Source organism: Squalius cephalus, assembly GCF_949319135.1.
Source record: "Squalius cephalus genome assembly, chromosome: 1".
NCBI classification, from domain to species: Eukaryota; Metazoa; Chordata; class Actinopteri; order Cypriniformes; family Leuciscidae; genus Squalius; species Squalius cephalus.
The window spans coordinates 34,260,225-34,276,471 of NC_137122.1; the positions used below are offsets into that span (position 1 = coordinate 34,260,225).

The window sequence follows — 16,247 nt, forward strand, 5'->3', positions numbered from 1 at the left end:
CTTTATAGTTACTTCCACTGTGTTTGTCTGATATGAATAACACACGTCGGCAAATTATATTTGAATAGATTGTTATTGCTGCTTCCACAGACATCAGTGTGTATTTTACAAACTCCAAATGTATTGTTTTACTAGTGCTTAATGTGTTTTTAAATGTCTGAAACCAAAAATAAACATTGTGAGGTTGAAAACACTGCATAGTTGTGATATATGACAGCGCTGAGCGCGTCCGACTTTGGCTCAGCGCCAGCCAACGCGCGAAAGCACAATTTGAATCTGGCAGTTATGTCGTCACTCGTCACTGAACATTCTAAATCCCATATATGGGACTGTACCGCTCAAAAGGTTAAACATTTCATTTGTAACCATGAATACAAAAATGAAACTGAGGGGGCACAAATCAGATCTGAGGGGGCAATGCCCCCTTTTGCCCCCTCGTGGCGCCGGGCCCCATGCCACATGGCACTGCCCACCCATTAAACACTTTTGGAAAGACGTCACTGAATCCCTATCCCGCCTCCTGGGCTGCCGCATCCCATTATCCCCCTTACTCTGTCTACTAGGTGATCTATCAACTCTCAATCAGGAAATAACAAACAAAAGGATGCTCCTTGTAGCCTTAGGCCGTGTGTCCACCAAAGCGTTTTTACTCGCGGCTGGCGTGTTTTTTCAATTGTTTTCAATGGGAGCGTCTTTTTCACGCTGAAGCGCTGAGCGTTCGGCATTTTTTACTGGTCGCCGAGAGTTGAAGAATGTTCAACTTTTGGTAAAACGCAGCGCTCATCACTGTCACTTTTTACCCAACCGTCCAATCACAGTGAAGGAGGGGCGGGACTAATACCACACCGACCAACCGCGTCCGCCACATGATTCTGCTTGTACAACGTCAACAGATGACAACAACAAGCATAATAACGGAACAAAATCAAGAGCCAGATAAAATACATTACATTGTATTGACATTTTAATATAGAATCAACACAGAAACAAAATATGTGTGAAATGAGATACTAGTAAGACTTTCGCGGATATTCCGTATCATAACAAGCAAAGTGTCTCGGTCTCAACCGTCTCAACTGAAAAAACGCTGCGCTGCCAAAACGCTCTCAAGCGCCCACAGCTGAGCGTTTATAGCAGAGCGCCTAGCGTTTTCAGCTGGCTAATAACGCTTTGGTGGACACACGGCCTTAGCCATCGCCAAGAAAACTATCTTCTTGAACTGGAAATCCAGAGACACTATTCACATAACACATTGGAAAAATTTGCTCATATACATCTCCCTAGAATATTTTTCACCTCATTACAACTGTATATCGGAACCACAACACTCCAGATCAGACCTCATTCAACTATTACAAATCTGACACACTCATCCTGATTAATTACATATTAATTTATTATTATACATTTATACAAGGTTTTAGTAATATTGTGAGTATTTTCATTATAATTATTATTGACATAATGGTTATTAATATTTTCAATATCATAGAAACATTTAGCAGTGATGGAATGATGGCGATGTGATGATAATTTGCTTGATATAAGGATGGTAATGGTATAATGTATATCTTAAATGATTAAAATAAATAAATGAATTAATAAATGGATAAAAGAAATGATGATGATAATGATATAAATATTTAAAATATAAAAATATAACCAAATCAAGTCGACACCTAACACATACCACACATGATTTTAATGCACCAAATGCTGATTTTAATGCACTTCACCTTCTTTTAATTCGCCACCTTAGCATAGGCATACATACAAATAAAGGGAAAGGGAAAGAAAAGGGGGGAAAAAAAGAAAGAGAAAAGAAAAAGGGAAAAAAAGGGAAAAAAGAAGAGAGGGGGAAAAAAACATGCACACTGACACAGAAACTAGGAGAGGTGTGGTATGTGTTGGGTGTGTGTCACACGTGTGTGTATTGTTATTATTGTTATTATTATTATTATTATTATCATTATTACGACTATAATTATTATTGATATCACTGTCGCCGTCATCGCAAAGTGTTATCATCATCGCCATCTTTAGCATTACTATTATTATTATTATTATTACATTTTTTTTATTATTATTACTATTGTTGTTATTATTATTATTATTATTATTATTGTTGTTGTTATTATTGTTAGTATATTATTATTGATATAACTATTGCAATTGTACTGTCAATACAAAATATTATTATCGCCATATTTAGTATTACTATTATAACTATTATTACTGTTGCTATTATTATTGATATAAATGTTGTTATTATTATTGTTATTTTTGATTTTATCAATATCAATATCGTCACTTTTTTTTGTGTGTTAGTATGAGTACCAATACTGTTATTGTTAATATCACTATTATCAATGTTATATATTATTATTATTATTATTATTGATATTACTATTGCCGTCAACACAACTTATCACCATCCTTAGTATCATTATTGTATTATTACTGTTATTGTTATCACTGATATTACTGTTACCGTCACCACAAAATATTATTATCATTATACATGCTATTACTATTTAAATACTATTTAAATACTTCTACATATTATTATTATTATTTGTCGTTGCTGGTTTTTTTCATTGCTGTTATTATTACTGCTGTTTTATTGTTGTTTTTGTGTTCTGTTGTTGTGTTCTGTGTTCACCTTATGTATAATAAAAAAAAAAAAGAAAAAAAAAAAAGAAAGAAGAGGATCTGTGACCTCTGGGAGCATCTCTTTCAGTAGCTTAGTCGGAATAGGGTCTAACATACATGTTGTCGATTTAGATGAATTAACGAGTTTGCAAAATTCTTCCTCTTCTATAGCAATAAATTAATCGAATTTTTCCTCAGGGAGACTACAATGCACTGCCTGATGCGATACTGTAGTAGACGATTGCATAGTTTTGTCGTACAGTTTTGTCTTACATTTTGTCCCTGATATTATCAATCTTATAAGTGAAGAAGTTCATAAAGTCATTACTGCTGTGCTGCTTGGAAACTTCTGCGCTTGAACAGGGACGTCGTTAGACCTATTTTAGGGGGGCTGAAGCTACCCCAAAATGTTCCTAAGCCCCCCTAAATGATAATAAGAACAACAATAACAATTCAATTTATCAATAACCGTATCCTCATTCATATTTAGACGCAACAAATGATATATATCCAGCAACAAAAAATAGCCGAAAAGTCAGAAGTTGGACAGAAGTACGAAGAGAGAGCTGCCAACTCTCACGCATTCACCGTGAGACACACGTAATTGACACTTTTCACACGCTCTCAAGCCACACATCCATTTTCATCCATCCAGAACAATTATGTAACATTTACCTCAGGAAAGCCATTACCTCAGGAAAGTCATTTAATGAACATAATATGGGCTATAGCACGTAGTTGGCAAGAAAAAAAGAGCTATAGAGAGTATTTTGCTAAATATGTGTTCTATATTACATATTTATTATATTTTTACTTATATCATTAAATAAAGTTGTTATTATAATAAAAAAAATGCATTATATTTAATTTGAGTTATTTTTAACCTTAAAAAATACTACCAGCTGATAGGGCTGTCTGTATGTTTACAGCATTAGGTGAGTTGTTTTTTTCTTGAGAAAAATTAACACCTATCTTGAGTACCTCATATTTATCCAAATTAGTCAATATTAAATAAAATCACAATAATTGAATTGAATTGAATTGAAATAATAAAAAAGCGTAGCTTACCAGAAATTGTACCATGCACCATAAAATTTACATATAATTTTACACTTATGCTATACTAAATCGGCTGAAATGGGCACTTTTTGTGACAGCAACCCTATCATTTTTGATCAAAGATATGGCTTAACTTCAGAATTTGAACTAAAATCAGTAGTCTTATGATTGCTCTGAACATTTCTGACTAAGTTCAACAAACATTAAATTACTTATTCATAAACTTAAAAAAAAAAAAAATTAAAAAAATGTCGGTGTGACGGGGTTGAGACTAGGGTAACAGGGTTGAAGATGGTAACGCGGTTGAAGAGACAAATACAGCTAAACATATACATGGTTGTTTTTTACTCAAATTCACTGTAAGATTTTCTATAAACGCAAGTTACAAATACCCTGGGGGCTAAGCTCCCCCTGTCTTCCAATCCTAGTGACGTCCCTGCGCTTGAAGCTTTCTTTTTCGTTAGTTTAGCCACCGTTTCAAATAAATACCTAGGATTATGTCTATTTTCTTCTAATAGGGTTGAAAAATAAGCAAATCTAGCAGCTTTTAAAGCCTCTCTGTAAGTAATCGAGCTCTCCTTCCATGAAATCCGAAATACTTCTAGTTTTGTTTTCTTCCAGTTGCGCTCCATTTTTCTGGCTGCTCTCTTAAGTGCCTGAGTGTGCTCGTTGTACCACGGCGTTGGACTATTTTCTTTAATCTTCTTTAAGCGCAACGGAGCATCTGTGTCTAAAGTGCTGGATAAGAGAGAGTTAAAAGTTTCTGTTGCAATATCGAGCTCTTCTAAGCTATCCGGGATGCTGAAACTGATTACGAAGATTATTAATAAAGCAATCTTTAGTGGCAGAAGTGATAGGTCTTACATGTTTGTAACACAGGGTCAGCTTTGCAGCCTTGGCTAAATGTAATTTACACGAGACTAGATAATGATCTGAGATGTCATCGCTCTGCTGCAGAATTTCAACGGAATCAACATTTATTCCGTGTGATAATATTAGATCTAGAGTATGATTACGACAATGAGTAAGTCCTGACACGTGTTGTCTAACTCCAATAGAGTTCAGAATGTCTTTAAATTCCAATCCCAATGCATCTTTTTCATTATCTACATGTATATTAAAATCACCAACAATTAGTACTTTATCTGCAGTCAATATTAACTATTAACTAAAGTCCGCAAATTCTTTGGTAAAATCTTTATGGTGCCCTGGTGGCCTGTATACAGTAGCCAGCACAAATCTCAAACGTGATTTATCGTTTACACTATATATTTTTACATTAAGCACCAACACTTCAAAAGAAGTATATTTAAAACTAGATTTCTTAGTGGTTTTGTAAAATATTACTATAAATTACAGCAACACCTCCCCCTTTGCGTTTCAGACGAAGCTCATGTTTATAACAGTAATCTTGTGGGGTGGACTCATTTAAAGTAATGTAATCGTTTGGTTTTAGCCAGGTTTCTGTCAAACACAGCACATCTAGGTTATTATCTGAAATCATATCATTAACAATGAGTGCTTTTGGAGTAAGGGATTGAATATTCAGCAACCCAAGCTTTAGCATTTGCTCATCTGTATTACATCTGTTTTTTATTTGTTGAACATCAATTACATTTTTAACCTTAGATGGGTTTGGACGTTTTTGGGATTTCCAAATTCGGGGAACAGACACAGTCTCTATATGATGATAGCTAGGTGAAAGAGGCTCTATGTGATGGGATTTATCTGACCTTGGTGACGCGAGGCCGCTAGCAGACAGTCGGTTAAGCCAGTCTGTCTGCTTCCTGACCTGGTGCCCCAGATTGTCATGTTTTATCTCTGAAGACTATGAGCCATATTACTAGAGAGAAGAGCAGCACCATCCCAGGAGGGATGAATACCATCTCTTTTCAACAGGTCAGGTTTGCCCCAAAAACCTTTCCAATTGTCTATGAATTCTATATTATTTTGCGGACACCACTGAGACAGCCAACCATTGAGTGAACACAATCTACTAACTATTTCATCACTCCTACGAACAGGAAGGGGGCCAGAGCAAATTACAGTGATTTACAGTGAAATCTGGTGACCAATGAAGTACATTGTTAGAAGAAAAATCCAGAAATGTTTTCCTCAAAAAACATAATTTCTCTCCCACTGAGGAAAGAAAGACATGGATATCTTGGATGGCATTGGGGTGAGTAAATTATTAGGACATTTTCATTTTGGGGTGAACTAATCCTTTAACAGGCTAGCGAATTACTAGCGTGTTGTGCTAGTAGTAACGGAAGCTAGCGATGTCAGGTTAATCTGAGATGCTGGGTAAGCTGTATTTAGTAGTATATACAACTAGAAATTGTAGTAAATGATGGTTCCAGACAAAGAAATATGAGGCTAAGATGGAGCTTACAGCGCAGAAGCAAACAAACTCACAGCAGGCAGCAAGGCAGACAGGAGCAATCGATCCAGTCTTGTGACTCTCTGTTAGACTTGCCAGAATATGAACTTGAGAAGTTTACTTTTGACTTTTTTTTTAATCAAGAGCAAAAATCACTGTTTTCTCTGTTCACAGTTAGCCTGGGTTTCCCCACGCTGCCTTGCGCGCAGCATGATTTTATTCACGCTGCTAGGCAGCCTGGATACCATGGACCAGATTTTCCCCTCAAAAAGGGAACCAATCACAGAACGGGGAGGGAGCAGCAAGACGATGACGACGTCTATGCGACACACCGAAGCAGTTTGTTTATATCTATGGATCCAACATGGCATCAGACGCGAAGTTACCTTTCGATGCAGCCTTAGATAGTGTTCTGAGTAGTTTAGAACGCAAGTTTATTTCGTCTTCTTCCTCGTCGAATTTCTGTCGCTCTACATATTGTACGTCATCTGGTATAATTGAAACGATTGGCTATGAGCTACGTGCAGGCGCATTTGATAGACATTCGTAGCGCCCAATAAACGGCTCTGGGCATTCGTAAACCACGCCTCAAATACGAGAAAATTAACATGTGGTTCCCAGACCACGTCTCAATGAGAAAGAGGTCTGACGTTAGCCAGGCTAGTTCACAGTATGGTTCTCTGATGAATAAAATAGTTGTTATTGGATTTGATTAAACTCTTAGATCAGAGTTTTGGTTTCTAAGCAGTAAAAATAGTTTTAAAAAGTTAATTGTGTTCTTTTAATGGTCTTTTGTGGCATTACATTGTAAAACTCTTTCTGGTGTATTTTTAATAATGCAGTTTATTACTCTGTGTCTTTAAATAAACACAGCACTAATTGACCTTTTTGAAAATATCATATTGGTAAAAAAAAAAAAAAAAAAAAAAAAAAAAAAAGATATGACTGTATATATGAATAAAATAACACAATTAAACAATTAATAAAATGTAACTCTTTACAATAAATAACATAAAATAATCATAAATCGGAAAACATTGTTCTAAAACCCATAGGAAATTCCTGAGGGAACCCATGGCTAAAAAAAAAAAAAGATAATTCTCTTCAGGTTTCAGTACTATAAACACCTTTATTTGTAGCAGGTAAATTGTCTTCCTATTGTAATTTATATGTGTGTGTGTTTGTGTAAACACGTGTATAAATATTTATACCACTCATCCTTAAAGTATATGTAAAAAGTAAATGCATGTGTTCATACAGACAGATTTTCATAGCTTAAATTTATTTAAATGTTAATACACTCTTAGTTTGTTTTATTTGGAATATACACTGTTAAAAATTCCACCTTAACTACTTTATTCAAATTCAGGATTTTTTAAAAACTCATTAGCTATTACTAATGCAAAAGCAAATAACCTATAATGCCCCCCCATAATGTACTGTTAGTTTATTCTGTGATAAAGTGACAGATGACAGCTTTAATAAATGGCCTGGAGGACTGCTGGGAAAGAGAGCAGCAGGATGCAGGTGAGAGAGAGGGGTGAGAATGACTCCACCCCATCCAGAATAGATGGGTATTCTCTGATAGTGTTAGTCAGGAAGCTGGTGAAGGGAGAGGTCCTGATGAAGACTGTGCTGTTGGAGGATTGTGGGTTGATGCCACGGCCAGGGGGAATGGACAAAAGACCAGTCTGAATCCACATGTCATTCATTCTACACAGCAGGGGGATGCCGTTATCGTTCTGAATGAGAGTAAGAAAGACCGTTACAAACTTCATACTAAACACTCAGTGGAACATTGTTAGGAAACACTACAATTGGGCATAGTGGTAAGTAGTATCTCAAATGTGTTTCAGTCTGGAAAATCAAAAGACAAGCCCGCAGATACCTGATCAAAGCTCAAAGGCAGTGGCTCTGTGCAGATGTTGATCGGTGAGGTGTCTGAAGGATCACAGTTTACAATGGTGGCCTGGACTTCCTGAAAAGATTGATCCCCTTACGAGGAAAGAAAAACGAATGGGAAATAAATATCATTCTTGAGATGTCATTGAATTTAATGAGATAAAAAGTCTGCATAAGTGGTTATATAAACTCACATCCTGAACTCTGGCCAACTATTGAACATTGAGAACCAGGGCCAAAGCTTAAATCATACATGTCAACCGGAACATTGGGAACGTAATAAAACGGAAAAGACAGTTCCACAAGTGCTACACCATTGCCGAAAATATCGTTGAAAAAGACATTTGCCACGCCAGCCGACATGACGTTGCTGGAACAGTCCCACTGGACAACTTTGACGTTCACTGTCCATCCATCCATACCCATGAATCTGAAGAATGAGATATTGATGTCAGTGCGCAAGTCTATGTCAGCCTGTGTTTAGGTCACTGATTTCAAATGAAATTTAGTTTTCCTGTTTTGACTACCTGGAAAAGCAGCTAGCAGAGGTCATGACGAATCGGTCAGAGACCAAAGTACCTACACACATAGGATTACCGTTAAGAGCTAGACTAGCCATCCATGGCCATGAACCTGCAGAACCTCCGCACAATGTCGCTGGAGAGAAGAGAGAGAGAAAGGGTAAATGGGAGCTAATGGGAGAAGTGCCAGTAAGCTCTAATTTCAATAAAATAATTTTGCTTTATCATGGTGATGCTAACAAACTTACGTGTAGTAGGGCAGGTCACATTCTCGTCTGGAAGAGTGGTGGAGTTAAAAGTGACGAAACCAGCTCTGTTCGGTCCAATTTCATCACTGATCCACTGCTGGTACTGTGAAACTCTGGCATACACACCTGGATATTCAGGCAGAGCACAACCATAGCCAAAACTCACAACGCCAGCCTGGATCCATGTAGAGCCCTGTTTGATGACCATTGGACCTCCAGAGTCACCCTGTACAATGACAAAGAATTTAAATCTCTCTCTGTCAGATATTTACTGATTTCTAAAAAATTTAGTCAAATCGTTCCATGTTGATCATGTTGATACAAAAAAATTAATGGGTGTGTGGTCCTGGTAAACCCTGCGATATGAGACTAAAATATCATGTGAGGACATTTTTGGTCCCCATGAGGAAAACAGTTTATAAATCATACAGAATGAAGTCTTTTGAAAATGTTTTCTGTGATGGGTAGGTTTAGGGGTAGGAGTTGGGTAGGGGGTATAATATAAAATATTATTAAATTAAATTAACAAGTACAAGCCATGTACAATTGATACCTGGCAGGAATCTTTTCCACCTTCTGGCTGTCCAGCACACATCATGTTGTCTGTTATTGTTCCACTATAAAGACAGTTACATTTACTATTTCCAACCAGGGGCACATCCACCTCCTGTAGGATTTGAGGTGAAGGAAGGGATACTGGGAAACAGAAAAACTCATTAGTAACAATTAAATAACAAGCTGAGATGATTTTGAGTAATATACTGATATTTAGACACAGAATCAATTTCTTACACCACATTGGCCCTATTTACACCTAACATTAAAGGAATAGTTCACTCAAAAATGGAAATTCTGTCATTAATTACTCACCCTCATTTCGTTCCAAACCCATAAGACTTTCGTTCATCTTCGGAACACAAATGAATATCTTTTTTATGAAATCTGAGAGATTCATGTCCCTTAATTGACAGCTACGCAACTACCACTTTGTTGCATCAAAAAGCTCATAAAATAAACTAATCCATATGTAGTGAGTGGATTAGTCCGGATTTTTTTGAAGAGACACAATCACTTTATATGATGAACAGATTGAATTTACATTAAATTTACACTACTTATTTACATTAAACATTCATCAACAGATCACTAGTAGTTCCTGCATAGTAACTAGGTAACATTTGAGTAAATAGTGCTGTATTTTATGACTATATTCATAGTAAAAATGATGACTGATTATGTCTCAGACACACGATAATGTTCTTTATAATTTGTCAGTTAGTTAATAGTTATTAATGAAGCTAATCTCATTAAGTAATTATTGATTACCTAATAAGGAATTTTATATTACTTACTGATTAGTTAATATTGTTTCCATATTAGTTAATAGTAGTAGCTGAAGTGTTAATGTAGAACTCATTAGTCCTTCATTACTTCCTGCATTACTTATTAATGACGGACCATTATTCTAAAGTGTTACCGCTCAAGCATGTTTGCTTGATGTGAGAGAACAAATGAGCTTCATTCCCATGTGTTACGCAGCACGTTTGAGCTTCCGCAAAAACCAGTGAGGTTTGTTCTGGCGTGTCAAGCAGGTTCGGTTGAACTTCAGTTTATGTTCGCTAATCAGTGTTTATATGTGAATAAAAGTCTAAGTTCAATTTGTTTATATAAAAAAAATCGCTTCAGAAAATTTGGACTAAACCGCTCAGTTCATATGTATTAGTTTTACGATCTCTTTACGAACTTTTTGAAGCGTCAAAGTGGTAGTTGTAGCTATCAATGGAAGGACAGAAATGCCTCAGATTTCATTCAAATATCTTTGTTCTGAAGATGAACGAAAGTCTTACAAGTTTAAAACAACATGAGGGTGAGTGATTTTTGGGTGAACTAATCCTTTAAAGGTGAACTAAGTAACTTTTTTACCTTAACTGAACAGCTTCGGAGTCATTGGAATGGTTATATTACTTATTTCGGGTTGAATGGTGGTCGTTTCGCACCCCCCTGGTGCCCGTGAGCGGAAAATACGCACTTGCAACTTTGCAACCAAAAGAAATCTGCTAAAATGCTGTCATTATTGCTCTCCCTCACGCTGTTTGAACCCGAATGAAGAAGATGTTTTAAAGAATGTCCCATCTGCTTTGATGTCGTTGATCTACTAGCCTCTGGTGTCTGAGAATCGCCTACGAGTTTTTACAACAGTGTTGTCAAATATCTATTCCGAAGCTGTGGGGGGAGCTCTAGAGAGAAACCTGTGAGCAAAAAGCGAGAATACAGCGAAGAAATCCCGAAGTTACTGAGCCCCGCTTTAACATGCCTTTTGGTGATTGGATTGCTATTGTCTAACAGGCTTGGCAATCTCCTGCATGTTAATTGCTGTCACCATATGTGTCCACTGGTTCGGCGCTGAGTGGGCATGCCAATAAATGCTTGTGTGGTATCCTATAGTGTACAAGTAGTAAGAGTAGTATGCTAGTATTCTTAATTCAACTATTGCTCAACTTTATGCATACAAGTGGCAAAAAATGTTGGGCATAAAGTGTATTAAATTGGTATGTATACTTGGGCATCTATGATCATATGAGTCAAATACATGATGGTTTTATCTGGCATGTACTGAAAGCAAACATAGACTATATGTAACCCCTCCGGTCCTACATGCCCCGCTCCAGGTGGGACTCGAACTCAAGTCTCTAGCTTCAGTCACTAGTGCACCTCTTGAGATCAAGTGGGTGAGGTCTGCACAGCTCTCAGCTGGCCACCGTTATATATACACACAGTATATTTTAGAGCAGGGATGGGCAACTTCGGTCCTGGAGGGCCACTGTCCTACAGAGTTTAGCTCCAACCCTGAAAAAATCACCTGCCTGTAATTTTCTAGTAATCCTGAGGACCTTGATTAGCTTGTTCAGGTGTGTTTGATTAGGGTTGGAGCTAAACTCTGTAGAACAGTGGCCCTCCAGGACCGAAGTTGCCCATCCCTGTTTTAGAGGAATGCCCCTAAAGTGTCAGACATCGAGCATCTTGGTGCACCAAATGGTATGCATCAAAAAATCTTCTTGATTCTTACCTCCTGAATAAATGGTTCCCCAACCTGTGACCCACATCATGTCACTGTTGAATGTGCTTTCCTCGGCAGCCAGACAGACTGGCTGGATGTAATTAGTGAAGTTCACAGGTGAGGAGAGACGCAACAGAGCCATGTCATTGTCATGAGATTGTCCAACGCCATAGTCTGGATGAACTATGAGTTGAGAGACGTTTCTGGACACCTCGTTTGGATTGGGTTGTTCTTGAGACTGTCGCCCCAAGTACACAGTAATGCTTGCAGCATCAGTCCTGCAAGGAGGACGTGACCAAGTGATTACAATCATGATATTCATCAAGGAGAAGCAAACATGTAATTGAAGATATTTGTGTTGGTTACCATGGAAAGCAGTGAGCTGCTGACAGAACCCATTGATTGTTGATTAATGATCCACCACAGAAATGACTTCCATCTGCGTGAAGGCTGACCTGCCATGGCCAAGCGCCAGCGGACGCATTAACTCCCCCCACGATCTTTGTGTTGAGAGGGGCTCTGCCACACGCTTCAAACAAGAAGAGAGATAAATGACCCTTATTCTGCCGCTCTCAGAAAAAAAGTGAAGATGTTGCTCAATAAATGTTATTATTATGTGATGAGAAATTATTTACCCATAGGCTGGCAGTCACACCCTAGAGAAATTGAAACAAGACCAGTTATTAAAAAAGACAAATATTCAACAAAACCATCAAGTATCATTGCTTTAGTTAAATCCAAGGAAGATATGCATGATGCACAATGAACAAATAAATTATATTTAATAAAGACAGAGAGCAAGATTACACTACACATTCCAAATAATGTTGACACAAGACAATGAACTGAGCAAGACTAAAGGCTTAAATACACAGAGGATGATAATTAATGGAATGGGGAACAGGTGTGAAACAGGCGTTTCTCAATATCAAGTACGCAAAGTTCGGACTTGCGTCCTTAGTTCGGACTTGCCAAGTTCGACTCAGGAGATCAAACTCCTCAGGACGGGAGGACGCAAGTGCAAATATATATAACAAAACAAGCTTTAAAACACAACCCTGCCTCCTTTTGTTTACATTTAAAAAAATATTAAAGGGGGGGTGAAATACTATTTCATGCATACTGAGTTTTTTACACTGTTAAAGAGTTGGATTCCCATGCTAAACATGGACAAAGTTTCAAAAATTAAATTGTACGTTTGAAGGAGTATTTCTGTGCCAAAAATTGTCCTTCCGGTTTGTCACAAATTTCGGAAAGTTTTTTTCGAGTATGGGCATGTGTGACGTCAGATGTAACGGAATTTCCTTATATGGGTCCTAAGGGCACTTCTCCGGTAAGATCGCGAGCGCACTCGTAGACCAGAGCAAGAGAGCGAAAGCAGTTCGCCATCAAAGCGCCCTGCTTTTGGGAAGCCAATGTCACCAAATAAGTGTGTTTTTGGTTGCCAGGGCAAGACAACCCTGCACAGATTCCCAAAGAACCCAGCGTTAAGGCACCAGTGGATGGAGTTTGTTTTTCCTGAGCATAAACGGAGTTGTGTAGACTGTTTGTTCCCTGCATTTCGACGATGATTGTTTTATAAACAAAGCCCAGATCGACAGATTTGCAGATCGTCTAATGCTTAAGGATCGAGCAGTCACAATGATAAAGGTTCGCGGCCGTGCGTTGGAACCGGGACGGTGAGTAAAACTGTTGAACAAATGTCTCTGTGTGTTGTTACTAAGTTAGCTCGGCGCGTTAGCACAGCTTTAGCTCCGCCCACACGGCCCGCCTTCAGCCGCTCGGTTTTTTCCGGAAAGACTCGGTACAGCCTATCTTTCTTTTATAAATATAATAAAACTAAAGACTTTTTGGAGATATGAAGGATGCAATACTACTCTATAGGTACTCAAGATTAACAGGAGATTGAGTGAAAATGAGCATTTCACCCCCCCTTTAAACATATTAATATGTGGTGCAGGCAGTATGTGCATATCTGATAATCTTCACTGTAATAAAATAAAATATGACATAAAACACAACCCTGTCTCTTTTTGTTAAATGTCAGTTTTAATGATCAATAATAGCCATTATAGAAGTATAAGTAAAAGGTATAAGAAGCTATAAAATAAAGTCAACCAATTCAGTCAAACGTACAAAGTCAGCGCTCTAGTAGGCTAAAATGGTAAAGTTACGAAACTTCATTTTTCTAAAACGATGTGTCAGGGAACAAATGATAGATTCATGAGACCAAAGATCGCCAGTTAGATATACACAAGACAAATCATATCTCAAGTTTAACCGTTACAGAGACATCAGAGTCAGCGGCAAACGTCAGAAGGACTAGCCGAGGTAAGGCTGTTCTCGGCGGGGTTAAAGAGGAAAATAAAGAATGTGAGATTCGGATCGCCTGAATCTCACAACTACGAAAACGTCAGATAACATTTTCAAATAGGAGCTCTCTTTATAAATAAACCACAGATTTGAGCTTTAAACAACTACATTCTTGCCTGAAAAACTCTTAAAACTACATTTCGTGTCACAATGACAGTAGTATTTTTAAATTACCCGGGTGGTAGGTGCAAGATGCATTATGGGATACCTGGCTGACTCAAGTCCGCACAAGTCAGCTCTCGATGCATCCTAGATAAAAGGGGCGGATCAAGAACACATCCGGGGATTTGAACTGTACTTGGCTAGATGTGAACTTTGAATTGGAACAATACTTGGGCAGTGACCGACCGATGACGTTTCACAAGTCCACAAGAACATGAGTACAGACAAGAACGCATATTGAGAAAAATGGTGACAATGAAAACTTAAAACTAACGTAAAACTTTTTATGCGTTTTGGTTGTTCAGTTACACGACAACAGCGTTTTGGTGGTTCAAAATGTGATTCAAAGTGCAAGTTTTGAAAACTATACCGTTATCATCTCCTTGAAAACTACAAAAATACGAATTTGTGAAAACGGTGATGTCATGCGTATTACGTGTTCAGTCTATAGGCGCGTAGGGTTTCTTTACGAAGTGACCTCACCAACTACTGGCCTGGCATGAATAACACAGCGTTTTTAATCCTTTTCGTGGATCCGTGTGAATGGGGAATGTATTGACAACACTGTGTCTGTATGTGAAAAACACAAAATGAAAAATACAAAATGTTTCTGTTTTTTAGAACATCGTTGTGTAAACATACACTAAGACTGAAAACTAAACAAGACAGACACTAAACATGACGTGACATGACGTAGCTTAGGTAATAGGTGAGACTCTTTGAATTGGAAGGGAAACACTTTAATTGTAAAAGTAAAAGCTATCTATTGAAGAATATTTTCTGCAGAATAATTTAGAAATTGACTATTAATTACTGTATATGGTAACACTTTATAATAAGTATACAGTAATAAAGTACTTACAAATCATTTGCAACTATTAGTTTATAGTTAATTCTTGTAGTCTCTACATTGTTAATATATCAATATGGCTATATAAAAATAGTGAAATCTTTGTTGATTGTCACTTTAATTAACACAATTATTATTGTTTAATTAGCTCATATGTAAAGTGTTAGATATTGAGTTTGATCATGTTTTTTTTCTATGCTTATTAACTAAATAGTTCTCACTTTAGATTAGGTCAAGGAAAATTGGAAAATGTCATTAAGTTATTGCGTCTATGACTGTTCCCGTAAACCACTTATAGCAACATGTATGTGTGTGCTTAACGTATTTGTAAACATTTTAAGGAACACTGAATATGAATGCAATTAATGTCTAATAAAGGCCTAATAATGTCTAATAAAGCACTTAATTAACAGAAAAATCGACATTTTCCCATTTTTCGTGACCCAATCAAAAGTGAGAATTGTTTACGCCTAATAACCAATTAACAATTCCTTTACTACAAGCTAATTAAAAAATAATAATTAGTGTTAATTACAGTGACAATGAATGAAGAACTATTTGTGTATAACCTATTAATATATTAACAATGTAGAGACTATACAATATATTGAACTATAAACTAATCATTTGTTAATGAGTTGTAATTACTTTATTACTGTATACTTAGAAAAAAACTTAGTACCACATTATAAGGACCACATGAAATAAAGTATTCATAACTTTATAAATAATTATAGTGTTTGGTCAAATGCTTTGTAATATTTTCTATATTTAATATAATTAATAAAAAAACAGACAAGACATTAAGAATTATAATAAATATAAGTAATACAACATGTAAAAAAAAATGTTTTTGTATTTTTTAATTGTATTTATTTTGTCAGGAGTAAGTGAAAGAATTTTATAAAGAACATTTCTATTAAGATGTAGGCATTTACCTTTGATTAGGAGAGTGACCACAAACACCAAACTCAGTTTCCAGAACATCTTCATATCTCTGATGTCAATGATGACTGTGAACTTATATCCCTTATAGCCTGAC

The 16,247-nt window shown here is 36.8% G+C and overlaps 2 protein-coding genes across 2 annotated transcripts in view; one reads left to right on the plus strand and one right to left on the minus strand.

Annotated features, from left to right (window-relative positions):
- Positions 1–7,108: 7,108 nt before the first annotated feature.
- On the minus strand, positions 7,109–16,216 carry LOC307159231 (prostasin-like). The gene is made up of 10 exons (XM_079872476.1): positions 16,144–16,216; positions 12,456–12,476; positions 12,187–12,349; positions 11,830–12,098; positions 9,316–9,458; positions 8,763–8,988; positions 8,521–8,650; positions 8,188–8,423; positions 7,980–8,086; positions 7,109–7,833 (listed from the first exon to the last, which is right to left on the minus strand). The coding sequence occupies exons 1-10, from the start codon at positions 16,196–16,198 to the stop codon at positions 7,570–7,572; spliced, it is 1,614 nt and encodes a 537-aa protein (XP_079728602.1). The 5' UTR covers positions 16,199–16,216; the 3' UTR covers positions 7,109–7,569.
- plcd3a (phospholipase C, delta 3a) overlaps positions 10,511–16,247 on the plus strand; it is a 142,969-nt gene continuing 137,232 nt past the window's right edge. Inside the window, exon 1 of the mRNA XM_079872405.1 lies at positions 10,511–10,522. The gene's annotated coding sequence lies outside the window, so the exon portion shown is untranslated. The remainder of the gene's footprint in view (positions 10,523–16,247) is intronic.